This window comes from Harpia harpyja, chromosome 20, assembly GCF_026419915.1.
Source record: "Harpia harpyja isolate bHarHar1 chromosome 20, bHarHar1 primary haplotype, whole genome shotgun sequence".
Taxonomy (NCBI): domain Eukaryota; kingdom Metazoa; phylum Chordata; class Aves; order Accipitriformes; family Accipitridae; genus Harpia; species Harpia harpyja.
The window spans coordinates 12245991-12263478 of NC_068959.1; the positions used below are offsets into that span (position 1 = coordinate 12245991).

Consider the following 17488-nt stretch of genomic DNA (forward strand, 5'->3'; position numbering starts at 1 on the left):
GACAGGCTCCTGCAGGAGGGATCCCAGGTTTTCTGCCCCACTCTGCGGATCAGCCCCCACAGTGTGTTGGGTTGTCTGGTGGAGATGACCACTGTCCTCTGGGAGCAGAGATCTCCCACAGGAAAGTTGGAATTCATCACTCCAAACGACACTCCCCTCCCCGGTCATCTTATCGCTCCTCTGTCTGCGAGAGGAGACACTCAGAAGCAGCAGAAAGATTCAGAAGCAAGAGATCAAAAGTTCCTCCCTTCCTTTGAGGTTTCAGTCTTTTTGTGTTGTTTTGGAAGGTGGAAAAAAACACCCAACCAAACAAACAAAAAACCAACTACATAGCCCTCAAGAGGGACAAAACACACAAGGTCTGTTGTTTTTCTCTCCCTTGCACTAATAATTATCAGTGCAGATTCCAAGCATTCAAAAGCCATACCTTAGTCCCATTCCTCAGTCACACAATAGCTTTAAAAGGTCTGTTTTTAAAGTTGCATGTATGTTGGGTGAGGAGGATTTGCCTTTGTGTTTCCAAGTCCTACATCGCGCTTCAGGAAAAAAGACTTTAAAATGTGGCCCAGCCACAAGGACTCAAACCAGACTTTTTTTTAATAGCATGAGATTCTCAGCTTTCATTTGGTGCCCCCATTTCCAGCAGCTGGGATTTATGCAAAAGAACATCAAATGCCACAGGGCTTATAATAAAAATAAAATAAAATCATGAAAGCTACCACCACTGCAGTTTTGCAAGCCTCCCTGGGCTGTTTTCAACCAGCACAAGACTGCTTGGCCTCTGCCACCAGCAAAGAAAAGAAGGTTGAGGGGAAATGGAACGAGATAGCAACTGCTGGTGAGGGCACAGCATCTCTGCAGTGTATTTATATGCCGAGGAAGTTCATGCTGGTTGCTGTCATCTCACCAGTTATATTCCTGGGGACTCACTGGGGTCTTCCATGCCCTTGCCTGCACAGCAGGCTTCTGCTCTGTCCCTTGTGAGAACTGGGTTCTCCTCCTCCTTCAGCTTGATGCCAATCAGGTATAAAAGCAAGAGGAATTTTCTGGCTTATGCTTTCATTTCAGTGCTATGGATTTCAAAGCAGCTGCTGTAGGATAAGCCACTTCCCTTTGCACAGAAAGGTTTTTTGCTCCATAAATATTGCATGTCACCTTCTGGTTACTGAAGCACAAAGCCAAACCCTGGCAGAGAGGAGCCACGGGGACCTAACGCAGCTTGCAGGGACAAGGAAGCTTCTGCAGCAGCAGCCACCACTGAAGGCCAGGTTTTCTCGCATATTTTCCTTGTTAGTTCAAGAGTCAGAGAACAGTCAACAGACTGATTTAGCAAGAGCCCTTCTCACCACTGAGCCCCTCTCAGCGCTGCCAGCTGAGACTGCTTGTGGCACAGACCGAGCCATAAATTAGAATAGAGCGCAAGAGCTCCTGCCATCCAGGAGGTCGGGCACGTCTGGACCCCTTGCCAGCTTGTCTTAGTGCTCCCACTGCTGCCCCTTTCTCACTTTGAACATTGTCTTCCACGCTGGGCTGTGAAGACAAGGAAACCACAGCGGATCACCGACCAGACACGCACCCACAGCAGTTTTACCCGAAGCCTGAGCCACTTGAAGCCAAAAGCGCAGCAGAGTCCATGCACCCATCACACAAATGGACCCTTTGCAAATGGTCCAGCAAAATGCTGGCTAAAACAAGCACACAGACAGAAGTGGGGATGGGATAAGGGACAAGACAATGAAAGCTGGTGTTTATATTTGGATGCAAATTTTCCCCAGCAGCGCTGGTGACCGAGAAGCGGAAGCCTTTGACTTTAGGGAAAACCTGGTAGCGACTAGAACCCTTCCAGAAGTATAACAGCCTGGCTTATTTACTTCCCTCAAAGCCAGTAAAACACTAGAGCATTAATAAGAACAGCCTGAGCAATGAAATGCAAATGCCACTCATAATTAAGTAAAGAGAACGATCCTCCTCCCAAAACAATGGACTGGGCCGTAACGTCTACCCTCACGGGACAGCCTCATACAGGACGCTCTTGTTCCAGTAGCTTCAAAGAGGCTGTTTAATTTTAGTAGGTCGGCAAGCATATGACATTACAAAGCACTTCTTAGACAAAAGCAGAGCCAAGGAGCTCTGCAATCCATTTTCCCTACAGGAAGGAAGGCAAAGCTTCCTATTGCGGGGAGGAGGTGGAAGGGGAAAGGGGAGGGGGCTGACATTTTAGAGAGAATGAACAAGGCCAACATAAAATTCAGGCAGACCAGGCACAGAGCAGGGAGGTAAAAACAGCACAACAGGGTGGAATATAAACCAGCCCCATCTCTTGCCCAAGCTCGGTGTATGTTTGCCTTTTTAATTTTGCCGAGATTAGCCTTGCTGCAGTTGCAATATGTCCAAATCTCAAGTCCTCTCCTAGGAGAGATGTTTGCCTTTCACTTCCTTAGAAGGGCACATATTTACTTTGTTCTTTAACGTACCCAGGGCTCTGCATCACGATTAGCAGCCATCCAAATACCAAGTCTCTGGACAACTCGCAGCCCAGCTCCCTCGAAGCAAGAAGGTGGACAGAAGGAAGTGCTTGGCACTGGGTACCGCAGCCCTCTGAGCAGGGTGTCACAGAGAAGTCATGGGCTTTATCAATGGGTTTTTAAATAAGGACACCAATGCATGCTGACATTGCAAAAGGTGCTTGCTGAATAAGCACACATTGCCCAATGAAACAGTACCTCTCCCGCATTGCTTAACTGAGGAATGAACTAGACATGGATTGCGTTATTCCAGCGACAGCCCTGCAGCTCAGCCCGCGCTCAGGCCTCGGCTCCCTTGGCAAAACAAGCAGGGACCAACAGATCTGACAGCTCAGCTCACACAAGTGCAAATCTCAAAAGCTGAGATGTCTTTTTTTAACTCTAGTAAGTACCCTGGGAGGTCACGAAGGTATCTGAAGCATTAAAAAGAGGAAGAAAAAAGTAACAGAGCTGCTGAACGCACCCTTGACACTCTCCTGACTTGTCAGTAGTTATAAGAAGGAGCAGATGAACTTGCCAAGAGATGGGTTTCATGAGTTTCACCAGATTTCCACTATCCTGACACAGGCACACCTGCACGCACACAGGCACACAGTTATCGGAGTCTAGCACAGGGCAAATACACAAGGGTGCGCGCCCTCACCCTCTCCAGCCGCTTGCACTTTTGCCGTGGCAGCACACAGGAAGGTGCCTTTCATGCTCACCTTCTTCTGCCTCCAGGGACTCAAAGAAAGCAGCAGGCAGGGGAAAAAAAAACCAGAACAAAAAAAAAAAAAAAAAAAGCCTGCCAGGCTAGGGGAAAGAGATGCAGGAACCTGCTGTTCCAGCCGCAGCACAACTAGCTGTTGCACTAACCCGCTGGATTGCATTTTATGTCTCTGTGCCTCCACAGCCACGGGAAATGGAGCTCTTGCTATCAGTTGCCTCTGCATTACAGATGCTGAGCCAGAAATAAGGCACAAATCAAAAAGCCAGGCTTAGCCTTCCATCTGATCTTTCAAAAGAGGGACTAAGTGGGGAAGAGATGCCCTTATCCGGTGCTGCATTTTCTACATTTACAAACTCCAAATGGTGAAAAAACCCCAACAACTCCAGTTTTCACTTTACAGTGAAGTTCTCTTGACCTTCTATGGGCTATTTATAAGCAGCTTTAGTTAGAAGATAGTTTGCTCATCGAAGAAAGTGGGGAAAATCCATGCACTGTTCGTGCAGTGAGTAGAGCACAGCTTGTGAGTCATTTTTAACTCACACTGATTCTTCAAGCTGCTCCAGAGGTTTTGCTTCACCGTAACTTAGCCATTTCCTCTCTGCAGAGAGAGACACACACAGCTATACAGGTCACACACAGCAACAGCCTCTTACCCAGAGCTTGCCATCCCAATAAAACGCTCCCAGCAGCTTGACAATGTGCCGGTGATTGCAGGTCGCCAGTATTTCAATCTCCACCATGTAATCTTCCAGTTCATCTTCGCTCTTTGTTTCAATGACTTTGGCAGCCGCTAAAGCACCAGTTTCCTTATTCTTAGCCTGGAAGACAAAACCAGCATGAGTACAAAGGCAAGGAGAGCCAGGAGCACACAGTACTTGCACAATTCCTGCTCCTCCGATTCACACTCAGCTTCACTGGTACTAGCTACAACACAAGCATGGAAACTTGCAGATGCATTTCTGCATCCTAAACCTGCCCGTAGCGTCACAGAGAGGACGAATGCTGTGTAAGGGCCAAAGCATCCTCCTTCCTCCCTCCAGTCTCTACCGCCCACACCGCTTCCCATCGTGGGGAGAAAGAGGCTTTTAGAAAAGGAGATGTGTCCTATTGTTTGTAGCATGAAAAAGATGGAAGCAAGAAAACCTCAGAGTATGGAGGCTCTCTGCTAATAGTATAGGTGATAACTCCATTTAATAGAAGTCCTGAGTACACAGACAATCCAACCAAATTCACGGTACAGCTGTGAACCATCTCCACCCTGAACATCCCTACACTCCCCTTCCTCATCAGGACCCTCACCAGGGCACTTTTCTGTAACACACAATGGAAATGTAGGGATCACCTCCTTGGCAGGTAAACCAAGAAGAAGGGTGCATTTTGATTTCCCAGGACTGGCCGGTATTCCTGGTGTTGCATGTCAGTGAGCTCTTCAGATCACAGTAAGAAAAATACCACACATGCTCTCCCGGCTGCCCCCTCCATTTTATATAGTCCCTTTAACCAGCTTATTCACCAAGTAACCAGAAAACCATCAAAACCTCCTTGCCCTAGTGGTTGGAAAACTTTTGCTGACTTTCCCTCCCCATTCCTCACAACAACACAGGAGCGTACCCTTGGGTTAGCAGCTTGCTGACCTCCTTCCCACCAAACACCCTTCCCCAAGCAGCACTCACTGCCTAGGAAGGGGTCACCGATAGCTGCACGGGGGCTGCTCTGCTTGTAGGTGCCACACACCAGCAAAAGACTTAATGGTGGACTGGAAGCATTTGCAGACATGGTTCTTCTCACCCCACTCCTCTTGTGCCCCCATCCTGCAGGGGGAAAAAGGCAGCTGACGAAAGGCTTGGCTAAAAGCAAACATCTGTAAGCAGGCAGTGCCAGGCGAGCCCCAGAGCTGCTCCCACGCAGGACCGTTTCAGCATCATCCACCCAGCACTGTCCATTAGCTTCGCTCAAAACTGCCAGGACAAGTCTGCATTTTGCAATTGGAAATTTGCACAAATTGTTGCAAGAATTACAAGTTTGCAGCAAAATGCCAAAAGGGCATTTGCGCGACAGTCTGCACACACAGGGCTTCACTGTGAGACGTGTCACACGCGAGACGGGAGCTGTTGACTCAGGAGCTCCCCACCATTCCCAGAAGCGCATTGAATCAGCAGATCAAGGGACAGAAGAAATCCCTATAGCTCACCCGCTCTGCTCCCCGCTGATGGAGGAGAGCCCCCCCAGTGTGATTCCAGTTCATTACCCACTTTCCTTCCATCACACCCACTCCGGGCTGCCCCTACCCCGGGGGAGAAAGTCCCACTGTGGATATTATCACCAGAGGAGCTGGGCAAACTCCAGTTGTGACCTTTCTTATTGCTTTGCAGTTTACATATCTGTGTTTGGAAAACCTACGCAGGAGCTTACAGGAGGATTAGTTCCCAGTATAAACACCACAAGCCCTGCTGAACAGTTTTATATAGCTTAGGTGATAGTATAACTGTGTACCAAGGAACAGGCTGGGGAGGGGGGGGTAAGGAATAAGGGGAAAAGCATACAATGGAGGAAGGAAAATAAGGGACCCCTGAGTCTCTGCTGGGTTTTGAAGACTTGCTGCATTCGCATGAGTTGGCATGGACAGCTGTGTCTTTACCACAGGGGACAAATCCATTTCTATCTGGGCTCACTGCCCAAATGCAAGACAGCAGCTCATGCTGGTTTCAGAAGAAATTAGGGGTTTTCCTTTGCTCAGGTTGGCTTGTTTCTTACCGAATTGCCACCAGATGCCCAGAGAAGGGCACGCAGAGCGGGGCAGGGGGAGATGCGGAGCAGAGCAAGCCTGGGGAAAAGCACAGTGCTTCCGAAACGGAGCAAGAAGTGCCCCACTGTGTTTGCTCTGCACTTACGGTGTTGGGAGAGGTCCAAGGAGGGGAAGTAAATATTGTGAGAGGAGGTGGGGCTTCCCTTGGAGGTCAGCCATCGCACGCTTCCACCGGCAGGGTCCCGGCCAGCTCAGCCCTTCTGGGATGCTGAAAAAACCCAGGAGCAGAGCGTGCCCCAGTCCCCCACAGCATCATCTCCCACCGAGAGGTCTGAACCAACCTGCCCTCACCCCCAAGCCTCGGGGGAGCCACCCCAGCAGCCACGCTGTCACCTCTCATCCCCTCCTGGGCTTGCTAAGGCATGCAGGGGTGCTGGATGCTGAGCTGGAGGCCACGGTTTTGCAAACAGGGCTGCAAGCTGTGGGTGGGGGAGCGACTGCAGCCCACGTGTTCACTGTGGCAGCCTGAACTCATTCCTCATTACTCCTACAACTAGCAGGTGAGCAACCCAGCACCCCCCAGCCATTGCTTCCTTTCTAGGTAGGAGCCCACGTACACCCTGTCTGACGTTCAGTCTTTAAAGATGTCCAGAACAGAATTAGCTGCTGCCTTTCTCCACCACTTTGGACTGTCCTGATGAGCGTATTTCCCCAGCTATCTCCATCTCCTCATCCATTCTAGTGGGGGACGCAGCTCAGGGAGGGAGGGAGGGGATCCCATGAGCTGTGTGAGGTGGGCTTCCACCCCAAAGGGAGAGGAGCACTGCTGTCCCACGTCCCCCCAGGCCAGGGGTCCCTGGGAGGTCACACTGCTCGGTCACACCAGCGGAAGCGAGACCACCATCTCCAAGGAGAAGTCAGTTCAGGACATCACGAACTCACGATGCAAGAACATGAGCTTTTGCAACAGCAAGCTCTCGCGGGTAGGGATGCCGAGGGGATGGCGCGGGCACGAACCCTGTACTTTCCGTGGCCCTGCCGTAACGTCACCGCTACAACCGAGTGCGCTCACGGCACTTCCCAGAAGGGACCAAAACGCCCCACAGCCCCATGGGACGGCAGAAGCATCTGAAGCAGGAAGGGGACCTGAGACCATGAGGTCAGTAGATTTTGGAAAACTGATCTCCTCCAGCATGGCCCACTGTAGTGTGGAGAGGAGGCTGGTTGCCCTGCACAGCTGCCTTTGAGAGGACCAACGCTCGTACAGGCTGGACAGCCGATCCCCTCCTGAGCTGTCCATGGCCCCACGGAGCCCAAACCCAGTCTGTAGTGTTTCAACCATACCAGATGGAGGGAGACCCATACCAGCTGGCGTGGGCACTCCTGAACTGAGCTCAGCAAGTCACGTTTGTCGTTGCAAGAGCTCTGGAAATCCAAGGAGCTTCTGCTCATTTCTCCACCTTTGCTTTCTCTCCATCTGCTTGTCCTCCAGTCCTGACGCCACACAGCCACGTTCCCGGCAGCCTCCTTGGGAATGGCAGCTGCCTGCCATCAGGCAGCCGGCTGCATCGCAGCCCCTTGCAGCAGCCAGCCAGCTCCGAAAGCTGTTCACAGCAAGCCAGATTCATACAGGCAGCGTCAGATTTTGGCCAACTACACCGGGCGGTCTCTCTGTAACTCATGTCTGGCAATTTCCTTCAGCTTCTCTGCTGGTATTTTCCTGCACACAATGTATTACAACAGAGATATTCTTCCAGGAAGGTTTGTTTGGATCCTAAATAGGCCAAATTCATACGTTGCCAGCCCTGGGAGCTGGTTTCAGACATCCCAGGCATGAGATGATGCTTTAGGGTTTAAAGCCCTTTCCTGATTTCTGCTTTGTGCCATAGATCAGAATCTGCTCAGAGACATTAGCACAAAGCAAAACACAGCCCACTCTGACCTCAAAAAGCCAAGGTACCAATTAGGCAGAAGGAACTGGCATCTCCAAGTCTGTAACCTGCACGCCTGGACGATACTCCTCACGGCAAGGGGACACACAGCACCAGGCTGAGAAGAGCATCTGCTGCTCGCTCTCCAAGAGCTGCGGGATGGAAGAAAAGGGTTCCCACCAGCCTCTCTGCAGCTTCACCTCTACCTTGAGCTTCACTGGGGGTCATGCCCTCACCTTACAGCAAGGGAAATGAAAACTTCTCTCATGGTAGGTGTTTTGTTTGTCTTTAAATCCCAAAGAAAGGAAGAGACAATGATATGGAGGAAAAAAGAAAACCAAGAACTATCAAGAAAGCACCCTAGGATGACTCACCAATAGTGAGTTTGTTAGACAGCCACATCATTTGACATGAAATCCTCCAAAATACACAGTTTGAACTACAAATCCAAAGTCTTCTGCAAACCCCAGCCTAATTACAGGATCTCCAACGCCGCAAAAGTCCACATAGAGAATGCAGAGATGGGGAGAGAGCTTCTGTTTCCAGGTAAAACACCCCTAAATGTGCAGCCTTTGAGGGATTCATGGTATTTCCCATTTTTCCCAGTGAAATCTGTGGACAAAAGTGAAAGAACCACCCAGATGGTAATATCCCAAGAACAGAAGCTGTTTGATGCCAGTCTATGGCATATGGCTGGTCAGTCAAAAGCACACATCCAGTTCCATCTTTTGACTCCTCCACTCCTGGGCATTTTAATGCCATGGATGATTTGTCCCTGGAGTGCTAATTAGTACCAAAAAAGTAGAGCAGACAGCTGCCAGCATAGCGCCCAGGATGTGCTGCTGAACTGTAGTTAGATTAATTTACAGTCTTGGCATTTAAAACCTGAAAAGCCCTTATGGCCACTACCAGCCTTTGTGCAAATCAACACACCGCACAGACCATGGCTGACAGGTCTATGCAGAAACAGGAATGGAACATGCATTCCACAAAAGAAAACATATCAAGTAAAAGTTATCCAGTAAACCACTTCCAGAAAGCCATACCAGGAGCCAAGCAGGAGCCAAAGGAAAGGATCTCACTAGAGTTCTCTGGAGCAAGATGGGTGCTGGACACGCTACTGCCAAATACACTGGGAATATTGGGGAATAGGGGATAAGTAGGATTACTCCTAGTATGCAGAGGCATAGAGAAACTACTGTTCAGTTTATGGATTTAAGGGGCAAGAGGTGCCTGTTCAGGTGACAGAGGGGGCTGTTTGGCCTTTGCCTGTGACACACCCTCCGAGCTATTGTGGAATCCAGATTGTGACAAACGCAGGAACTATTTTAAGCCTTTAAAGAACACATTACCGGAAGACTGGATTGTTCGGTCCTTCCTCAGGCAGGACTGCCACCGAAGGCACGGCCAGTTTCTAGGTGAGGCAGAGGAGAACCCTGCTTGAACTCTCACTCGCTAGTAGAAAGAAGAGAGCACCAAGAGCACCCCGATTGCTTTGTCTAGGCTTGCTTGCCCACAGTATCTTCCCAAGCCAAGGGACAATGCTTTTTAAGCTCATCTGCCATATTGTGCCACCGTATTTTTGGTGTGAGCTACTCTTCCCATCCTTGTAAGCCTTCTCTCCACGCCAGGAGAGCTGATGCTTCAGATATTGCTGACTTAGTGAGCCAGGAGTAAAAAGCCTGGTGCTTTTGGTGGATGCTGTATTTGGGGGTTGACAGTTCTGACTTCCTCCCTGCCCCCCCCCCCCCCCGCACCATATTCCTGATGTGTGTCTTTGTATGCAAGCAACTGGTCACTTACATATTTCTCAGGGATTACACAATGATTAATTGCCTCCCGATGAACTTTTCCTGAACTGTCTGCATCAATAAACAAACACAGAATAGACAGGCTTGAGTCAGTGCTCATAGTATTGTCAAATAATCAATGGGAGCCGAAATGAGTTCCCTGCCCAGCAAGGCCCCTAGAGCCATTTCAGTTTGTCACCATAAATCAAGCCTGCTTTGTTTTTTTTTCGGAAATGCTGAATTTAGCCCTCGGTACCACCCAGCAGAGCGGCTGGTGACAAACCGGCACGGGCACAGCAGTGAGACTGGCACAGCGCTGGCGTAGCAGCCCCCGGCGCACACAGCAGCCTGCGCGGAGGGTCGTCCCACAGGCATCGGGTCAGGCAGGGCTCCGGCCGCGCCGGGACGGTGCTGCTGCTCTGGCAGCTGCGGCAACAGTTCTGCAAGGGCTAGGGGGAAGTGGAAGTGGCTTGCGAAACAAGTCGAAAAGCGTTAGTTAAAACCAAAAAAACAAAAAACCAAAAAAAACGCAGAAGCGCCTTCCTCTGGTTTTACAAGCTAGAAGCAAGAGAAAGTAACACAAGCAGAGAGCTCAAGCTATGGCCAAGGACTTGTTCTCTATGCAGACATGCCAAAAAAAGGTGTGACCGAAGCATGGTACATACACCTTTTCTTGCCTTAAAAGCTCAGCAACGGCCCAGCAGAAGGGAGTGAGAGATAACAAGCCCAAGCAGCAGTACGTTAGTCAAGGAGCAGAAAAGCTCCACGCAATGCTTCAGACCTTGCACCCAAACACAGCAGCAGAGGCCAGAAGAACAACAAGAGGCTTCTTTGCCAGTACGCCCCACTATAACCCACCTACAGAAACCGAGTGGACCTCACGGCCCTGGTGCGAGCGAGAAGTGACCAAATAGCCATGCAAGGTTTGAAGAGAGGAATGATCCACATGGATTCAATATCTTCAGCCTACGTAGGCCTAGAACTTGGAAGCACAAAACATCCCTCTAATCACTGGTCCCCTGGAAGAGCGGGGTGCTCCAGGTGAAGCATTCCTGCCCTGGTCTTCATTCAGTCAATACCACAACATTGAAAAAAAAAAATTTAAAGGTGGGGGGGAAGACATGCAACCACTTCTGAGTTTCCTAGCAACTTTCTGCAACAAATTTGGTACATAGAGAGACAAGGCCTGAGCAGTGGGCTGAACGGCTACTATGCCCGAGAGCCAGGGAACAGAGCTTAGACAGGCAGGGGTAGTATGTACGTCTGTCTGTCTGTCAGCCCTTTCACGCTGTGCTAGAAAAGCATCAGATAAATGAGGCCCTGGTAGAAGAATAAAAAAAGACACCTGATCAGACCTTTGCTATCTCCATAGCACAAGCCTGCCCAGGGAGGACACCCCAGTAGCACGCCTGCGATTGTCGAGAGAGAAATGGGGGACGTGCAGCAACAAAATGACGCCAACAGACGCAAGCACTGAGGTTCACCAACACTGGCAGGCTTTGCTGGGGCGCAACTTCCTTCGCCATCTCTCCTGCCTACTGAAATACCACACAAACATTTCGTTCGTTAAATCGGGACACAAGCCATAAGGACGCAAGCACAGGTAGGTGCCAGGGAATTGCACAAGAAGGGAAACTGTCAGGAAGGTTTTCATGTGTTGGATGGGAAGAGCATTCTGTTTTGAAGAGCAGACATTCAGGGAGGTGGAAGGGAGATGCTTTTCTATAGCCAGGAGACAGAAGTCGGTTAATCCAACTCCAGCAGCACTAGTGCCGTCGCTCTGCCCTTTACAAGGGGCACGCTGCCCCTTCCAACCCCGCATCCCAGAGGCGGCACGTACAGACACCGCTCCTGAATGCCACTGCATCCTCCCCTCTTCAATGGGACCAAAGCAGCCCCAGCAACCGGGTGATGCTCAGGCCCAGCCACTGAAGCAGACAGGCTATGCCGAGCAAGGCAGCAGTTCACCATGCCTGCGTTTTGCCGTGCCTAACCCTGGCACACCCGCCCACGTGCCACCGCTCCCCACCGCCTTCAAGAGGCAAGTTTGTTAAAATGTACCCGTTACTTCATTATTTATAGAATATTTTAAGTGACTTTGCTCTTCAGAGCTGAATTCCTCTTCGCTCAGGCTGACCAAGGCTGGCAGCGCTGGCGGATGGAGGGCAGCACAGCCATCCGCCGCAGGCGGGCAGAGCCCCCCGGGGACCCGCGACCGTGTGGTGGGGCAGCGAGGGTGGGTTTGACCTGAGACTCACGAGGAGGACCCCAGATTTACGGACAGCAGCACGCCAAGGATGAGAAAAAGAACCTTTTTTTCCACGGAACTGCACGCTGAAGAAAAAAAATTTCAAAAAATCATGAGACATGCTGGGCAGGGATTTTTCTAAGGAGCAACGATTGCCACGTGCTTGAGGGTGAAAGGCTCAAAGCCTTCATCTAAGCTTTCTCTTCCACATAGCTGCCCTCAGCTCCCACTGTCAGCAGCATTGCCAAGCTCTGGGCCATGACACTGAAGTCATTATCAAAATATTTAGGCCATGGAGAGCTATCCCCCTCCCCTGCCACACAGATACAGCCGTGGCTCGGCAGAGTGCAGGACAAGCTTCATTTGGACTTCAGCAGAGTTGGAGCATCACACGTTTCAGTGAGTTTAAAATGAACATCAAGTTTAAAGTTCAACCAGGTTTAATATTGCTGGGCCACTGCACCATAAGTAAAGGAGTGGTGTCATCCCGTTCCTCTTCTCTCCTCAGCTGAAACTTTAAGAAAATCCTTCAGCTATTCTAAGGGACAAGGCCATGATTAGATCTTACCATTGGTTTTCAATTATTTTTTTGTGGCCATAGTTACAATCAACTTAAGCCCCCCCCCCCCCTTTTTTTTTCCTTCCTCTCTCTCTTTTTTTTTTTTTTTAAGCTAACCCAGCAGATTAGCATCTCTCTGTGACACCCTTTCCAGGAATTACATGTTAAATCCCTCACGAATCAAACCAACAAGAGCTGAGCCCGAGCCACTTGGGCCAACTCACACAAAACCAGAGCAGCGTAGGTTTGGCTGGCAAGCAGAGAGAGGTCTGCAAGTGACAGGGACGGTCTCGTGCCTTCAAACGGGCCCATCGCTGTGAAAGCCAGGCTTAAGGCATCTGCACAACATTTAACAATCAGTCTTTTATTACCCAAATTTCAAAACAGAGCATTTACAGTCCATAGCGTGTACAGCACTAATACCACCATAATAGATCAGATAACCCAAATTCAGCTTTTTAAGCCGTATCTTAAGAAGAAAGGAGAACAACAACATAAAAGGCATGCTTATGACTCGCTGTGGCAGGGGGCTCTCGTTCTCTCTCCGGGAGCCAGCACGGAGAGCCATCTGAAGGCGAGTTCAAGCGAACAAACCCCTTTTCGGCCGCGCTGGGGGCTGCGGGCAGCACAGCCACCCACGCTCCCACAGGGGACAGCCTGGCCCCACCCCGCGAGAAGAAAGCCTTATCAGGGAGCCAGTGTCCCCATCAGGGCGCGCTGGGAAGGGGAGATAGCGTTTCACAAGAGGCGTGAGCGCAGCAAAACAATCCCACCATGAGAAAGGCAGCGAGTCCCAGGGCTTCTTCCAGCAGAGCCCACGCTTTTGTAAGATCCAGTCCACCCCCTGCTAGCTCGTGATTTCTCAATGCCCAGAAGAGCCCTCGCATATCTGTTCGCGCTGACATTAATGCAACTACCTGCAACAGTAAATACTGCACCAACTAATGGGTTTTGCAGGACCGAGACGCGATTCAGCAGCTCCAAGCGTTCAGCCCACGGCAGCCCGCGCTGCTGGCTTCGCTCTGAGCTTCGGCACGGCCCCGACATCAGCACGGCTTCACCGGGGTGCCGCTACCACTTCTCCCTCCCCGCACGTGCAAACAGATGTTGACTTTGAACCAATAAAGCCACAGCCATATACTTTATGAATTGTATCTTAGGTGGTTTTGATGAAAAATAACTCCGCGTTTTTAAGGCTGTTTGAAAAGGGTCTGAGTTAGGAACTTGTATTTTTATAGGCCCACACACCCTAAAGAGGCTGCAGACTTCCCAGGCTAGCACACACTGGTCACAGCTCCTAACTGCTGGCCTAACGACTGATTTAAGATCATCGATTTAATGAGCTTTGGATGAGGTGGGTAACAAAGCGTACTTGGCATGCAGTTGCTATCTATGGGCTGTTATCGCTTCCTTATCACACCCGCTGGACTTACCAAAAACATTTAATAGAATGAGAGCTAGAAAGAAACAGTTTCTCCCCACCCCCTTCCTACTTTTCAGCTTCATTACCCTCTGCAATGAGTTTCACTGTTTCCTCATACAATCAGGTCCCCTTTTGCTGAAAAAAGTCTTTGTATAAAAATAGGGAAATCCCAGTAGTTTCCACTGGCTGCAGGTTTCTTAAGGTCTGCTATATACGTTTCAGATTCCACTATAGATTTGATTATTTTTAATTAATATATATTTAAATTAAGCCTGTCCTACTTTTGTAAACGCTGTGTCAAACCAGTTCAAGTTTGCTCAGCTGAGTGCGTGGGGAGTCCAAGACACAGCTCCCTGACAGTCTTCTGCAGGGCAGTAATGCTCCCCAGTAAAACCATTACCCAGCCGAGCCCCCCTTCCTCCTGCACAAACCTAGTCTCATAAAAACAAAACCTACTAAAATGAGCACATTTTTTCTTCTATCCACACCTAAATTTCTCCCAGGTCAGACTCTTCAGTGTACAAATCCCGTCCTTTTGCACTGCTCAGGGACGACAGGCTCTTTGGAGCAAGTACAACATATGGTACGTAGGGCAGGGTGCAGGCACAGGCGGATTATATCACCTCCCTGTGCTTCCGTGTGTGGAGAAGGGGCGGAAGACAGGCAGGAACTTCATTCAAACATCCTGAAACTCTCACGGCCATACAAACACTTGGACTTGCTCTAAACAATCACTTTTGTGTAAAGAGCAAATTGACTTTAAAGTGACTTCAAGAGAATGATTAAAATTGTTCATTGCATCTTGGCCATCTACGTTCTCCTTGCGCACAAGCAGGTTAGTTTGTTTGGGGCTTTTTTGGCAGCTGAGCAGAACAAGAGGGCAAGCCTCTTCTTTCACATCTCCATCCTATATGCATTGCCACCTAGGGTAGCACTCCAGGTTTAGAAACACCAAGGAAGACAATATGCAAGTTAAATCTTAGCATGGCAGGATACTGTCTCTGCAATAACGCTACTGGCTATTATCCAAAATAAGGCTTTATAGTACCTGGCACCCAAATAATTTGGGATTCTTAAACAAACACACACAATCTTGCATGAGAACTCTTCAAAAACCATCCAGGTCCATTTGCCAACCAGGATGGAGAACAGCTGGAGAAGAGATCAAAGAAGATGGAGAATTAAAACTTTACTAAGAAGAATAAAATACACCTTTGATTTCTGTCACAACATTAACCCCCACCCCATGATCAACCATGTTAAAACATCACAAAAGCAGACAGTTGCCTGAATGTACTAGTTATAGATGGAGTGAACTTCTGGTTATAAACACGTGGTCTTCACTGTGTCATTTACCATAATCCACATTCTCATTTGGGTAAAAATAGGGATCAAAGGAAATGGAAGTAGTGGGAGATGAGGAGATGTTATTACCTGACAGGCTGACATCTTTATCCTACAGTACATAAAGTTACTCTGATAAAATTATTATTGGAGTGAGGCTGGAGTTAAGCAGAGGCATTCAGATATGACAACGGACTTAAAAACCAAACCAGCTGCTTATAAAGTAGCCTTATTCTGAAAGTTATCTACTTTGGATATGTTATACAAAACCAGAAAGGCTTTATATCAATTATTCTTCTGAGTTTTCATTTGTCTCAGAAGCCTATTAACTTATTTTACAGTGTTTACCTCATTCCTGTCATTGCATGAGAAACCTGAGCAAATATGAGCAAGTACGAGTGAACATCGCTATATACAAGTGGGATTCCAATGCACACCACCAAGTAAACCGGTAACAGAACTACTCATTACTACTGGTGCTACTTTCGGAAGGATAAATAGATTAGGGATTTAAATATGATTTTTAGGAATTGCATTTTATTAGAAGATAGGATCCTTCACCAAAGACTTCCACTCAGTGGATACTTAGCGCCCCATTTTTCAGAGAGTATCTATCGAATAACACGATAGAGAAAACAAATAAATACAAATCATCCCAGGACACTGTAGTAAAACACCTCTGTCCTGACCCGCAACCAACCAGCTCCCTTCCTGGCCTTCTCTTTAGTTACTACTCATTACTCCATTCTGAGAAGGCAATACCTTCTTAAATGATCTAACGAGACCATCAAAACCCAGCTGCCCAACAGCAAGCTAATTCACAACACCAGTTCCAGCTGGGGGTAACGCAGGTCTCCCAAGGAGCCTGGATCCCCAACCTGCTCCTCCAGCCAGCCCCAACCAAAGGCCTCCCCTCTCAGCTGTTGCACAGGAGACCAGAGTATTTCAGCGCCGGTAACAGCAAGAACGCTGTTGCTTTGGAGTGCAAAGTACAGGGAGCATTTGGCCTTTAAAACCCCCATCCTTTAACAGAAAGGTTAAACATTCATAGCACTGGACATGTCCCCACTCTCACGGAGCCGGGCTCCTCTTCTCGCTCTAAGTTTCCTGCCGGCGAGGACCACAGGAATACAAATAATGCCACCCCCGCAGGCTCGCAAAACTTGGAGGCGGCCCCGAGAGTGCTGACTTCCAAGAAATCTTCCTCCATTCATTGAGCCGACAGGCTTGGCACGGAACACCTCGTCGCCTTACAAAGGCATCGCTCTGAAAACCGGCGATTTAAGTGGAAAAGGGAAAAAAAAAAAAAAAAAAAAAAAAGGCAGCTTCTCTCCCTCCTTTCCCCTGCCCCAAGCAAAGCGTTGCCCTCCGCCCCCCCCCCCCCCCCGCCGCTGACTCGCCGTCCTCGCCCCCCGTCCCGCACTGCTAACGGGATGCGCGGAGCCGGCCCCAGGTCCCGCAAGGGTTTCCCCCCCCCTCCCCGGCACCGCAGACGGCTTCCAGGCTTGTTCAGCCAGCGGGCAGCCTGCGAAGGAGCCCCCGCCTGCGGGCGGAGGCACCGCCACCCCTGCGGCCCCGCAGGTGCTTCGCCCCCGGCGCGGACCCACCTTGTAGACCTTGCCGAAGGCGCCGTCGCCCAGCTCCCCCACCACCTCCCACACCTCGCCGGGGTCCAGGTCGCGGCGGACGTGCTCGTACTCCTTGGACCGCCGCTTCTCGAAAGTGGAGAGGCGCAGGATGCGGCGGAAATTAGCGAAAGCCATGCCGGAGCGGCGGGGCTGCCGAGGAGCCGCGGCCCGGCGGCGGCTGGGGAAAGCTGCGGGCAGCTGCCGGCGGCCGCCTCCCGCGCCCTGCCCCGGGGGAGGACGGAGCCGCTGCGCGCCCGGGGGGAGCGGCGAGGCGGGCGGCGGAGCCGCCTCCAGCCGCGCACATGGAGCCGGCGCCGCTCCACCTGCTGGCCTGCCTGCCGCCGCCCCGCGCCATTGGACGGCGCCCGCCCCGCCCCGCCCCGCCCCGCCCCGGCTCGGCTCGGCCCGGCCCGGCCCGGCTCGGCTCCGCTTCGCCTCAAGGGCCACGCTGCTGGGGGCCCGGCAGAGACACGCTTCTCCGCGTGTAAAAACAGAATCCTAAACCGCCTCGGCTAACGGAGGGACGTTTCCTTCTCCCCCCCTGTTCATCTCGTGGGAAAACAGCCAAACGCAAATATTTTGAAA

The 17488-nt window shown here is 50.4% G+C and overlaps 1 protein-coding gene across 2 annotated transcripts in view; it reads right to left on the reverse strand.

Annotated features, from left to right (window-relative positions):
• The window catches only part of STK10 (serine/threonine kinase 10), a 52535-nt gene extending 35379 nt beyond the window's left edge, over positions 1–17156 (reverse strand). Inside the window, exons 1-2 of one of the 2 annotated variants that reach the window (XM_052816647.1) lie at positions 16883–17156; positions 3888–4052 (exon numbers count right to left, since the gene is read on the reverse strand). In XM_052816647.1, the coding sequence (XP_052672607.1) occupies positions 3888–4052; positions 16883–17038 (321 nt within the window). In that variant the 5' untranslated portion in view covers positions 17039–17156. Of the gene's footprint in view, positions 1–3887; positions 4053–16882 lie in introns of those variants that run through there. The other variant, XM_052816648.1, reaches the window with a different exon arrangement.
• Between the last annotated feature and the right edge of the window lie 332 nt (positions 17157–17488).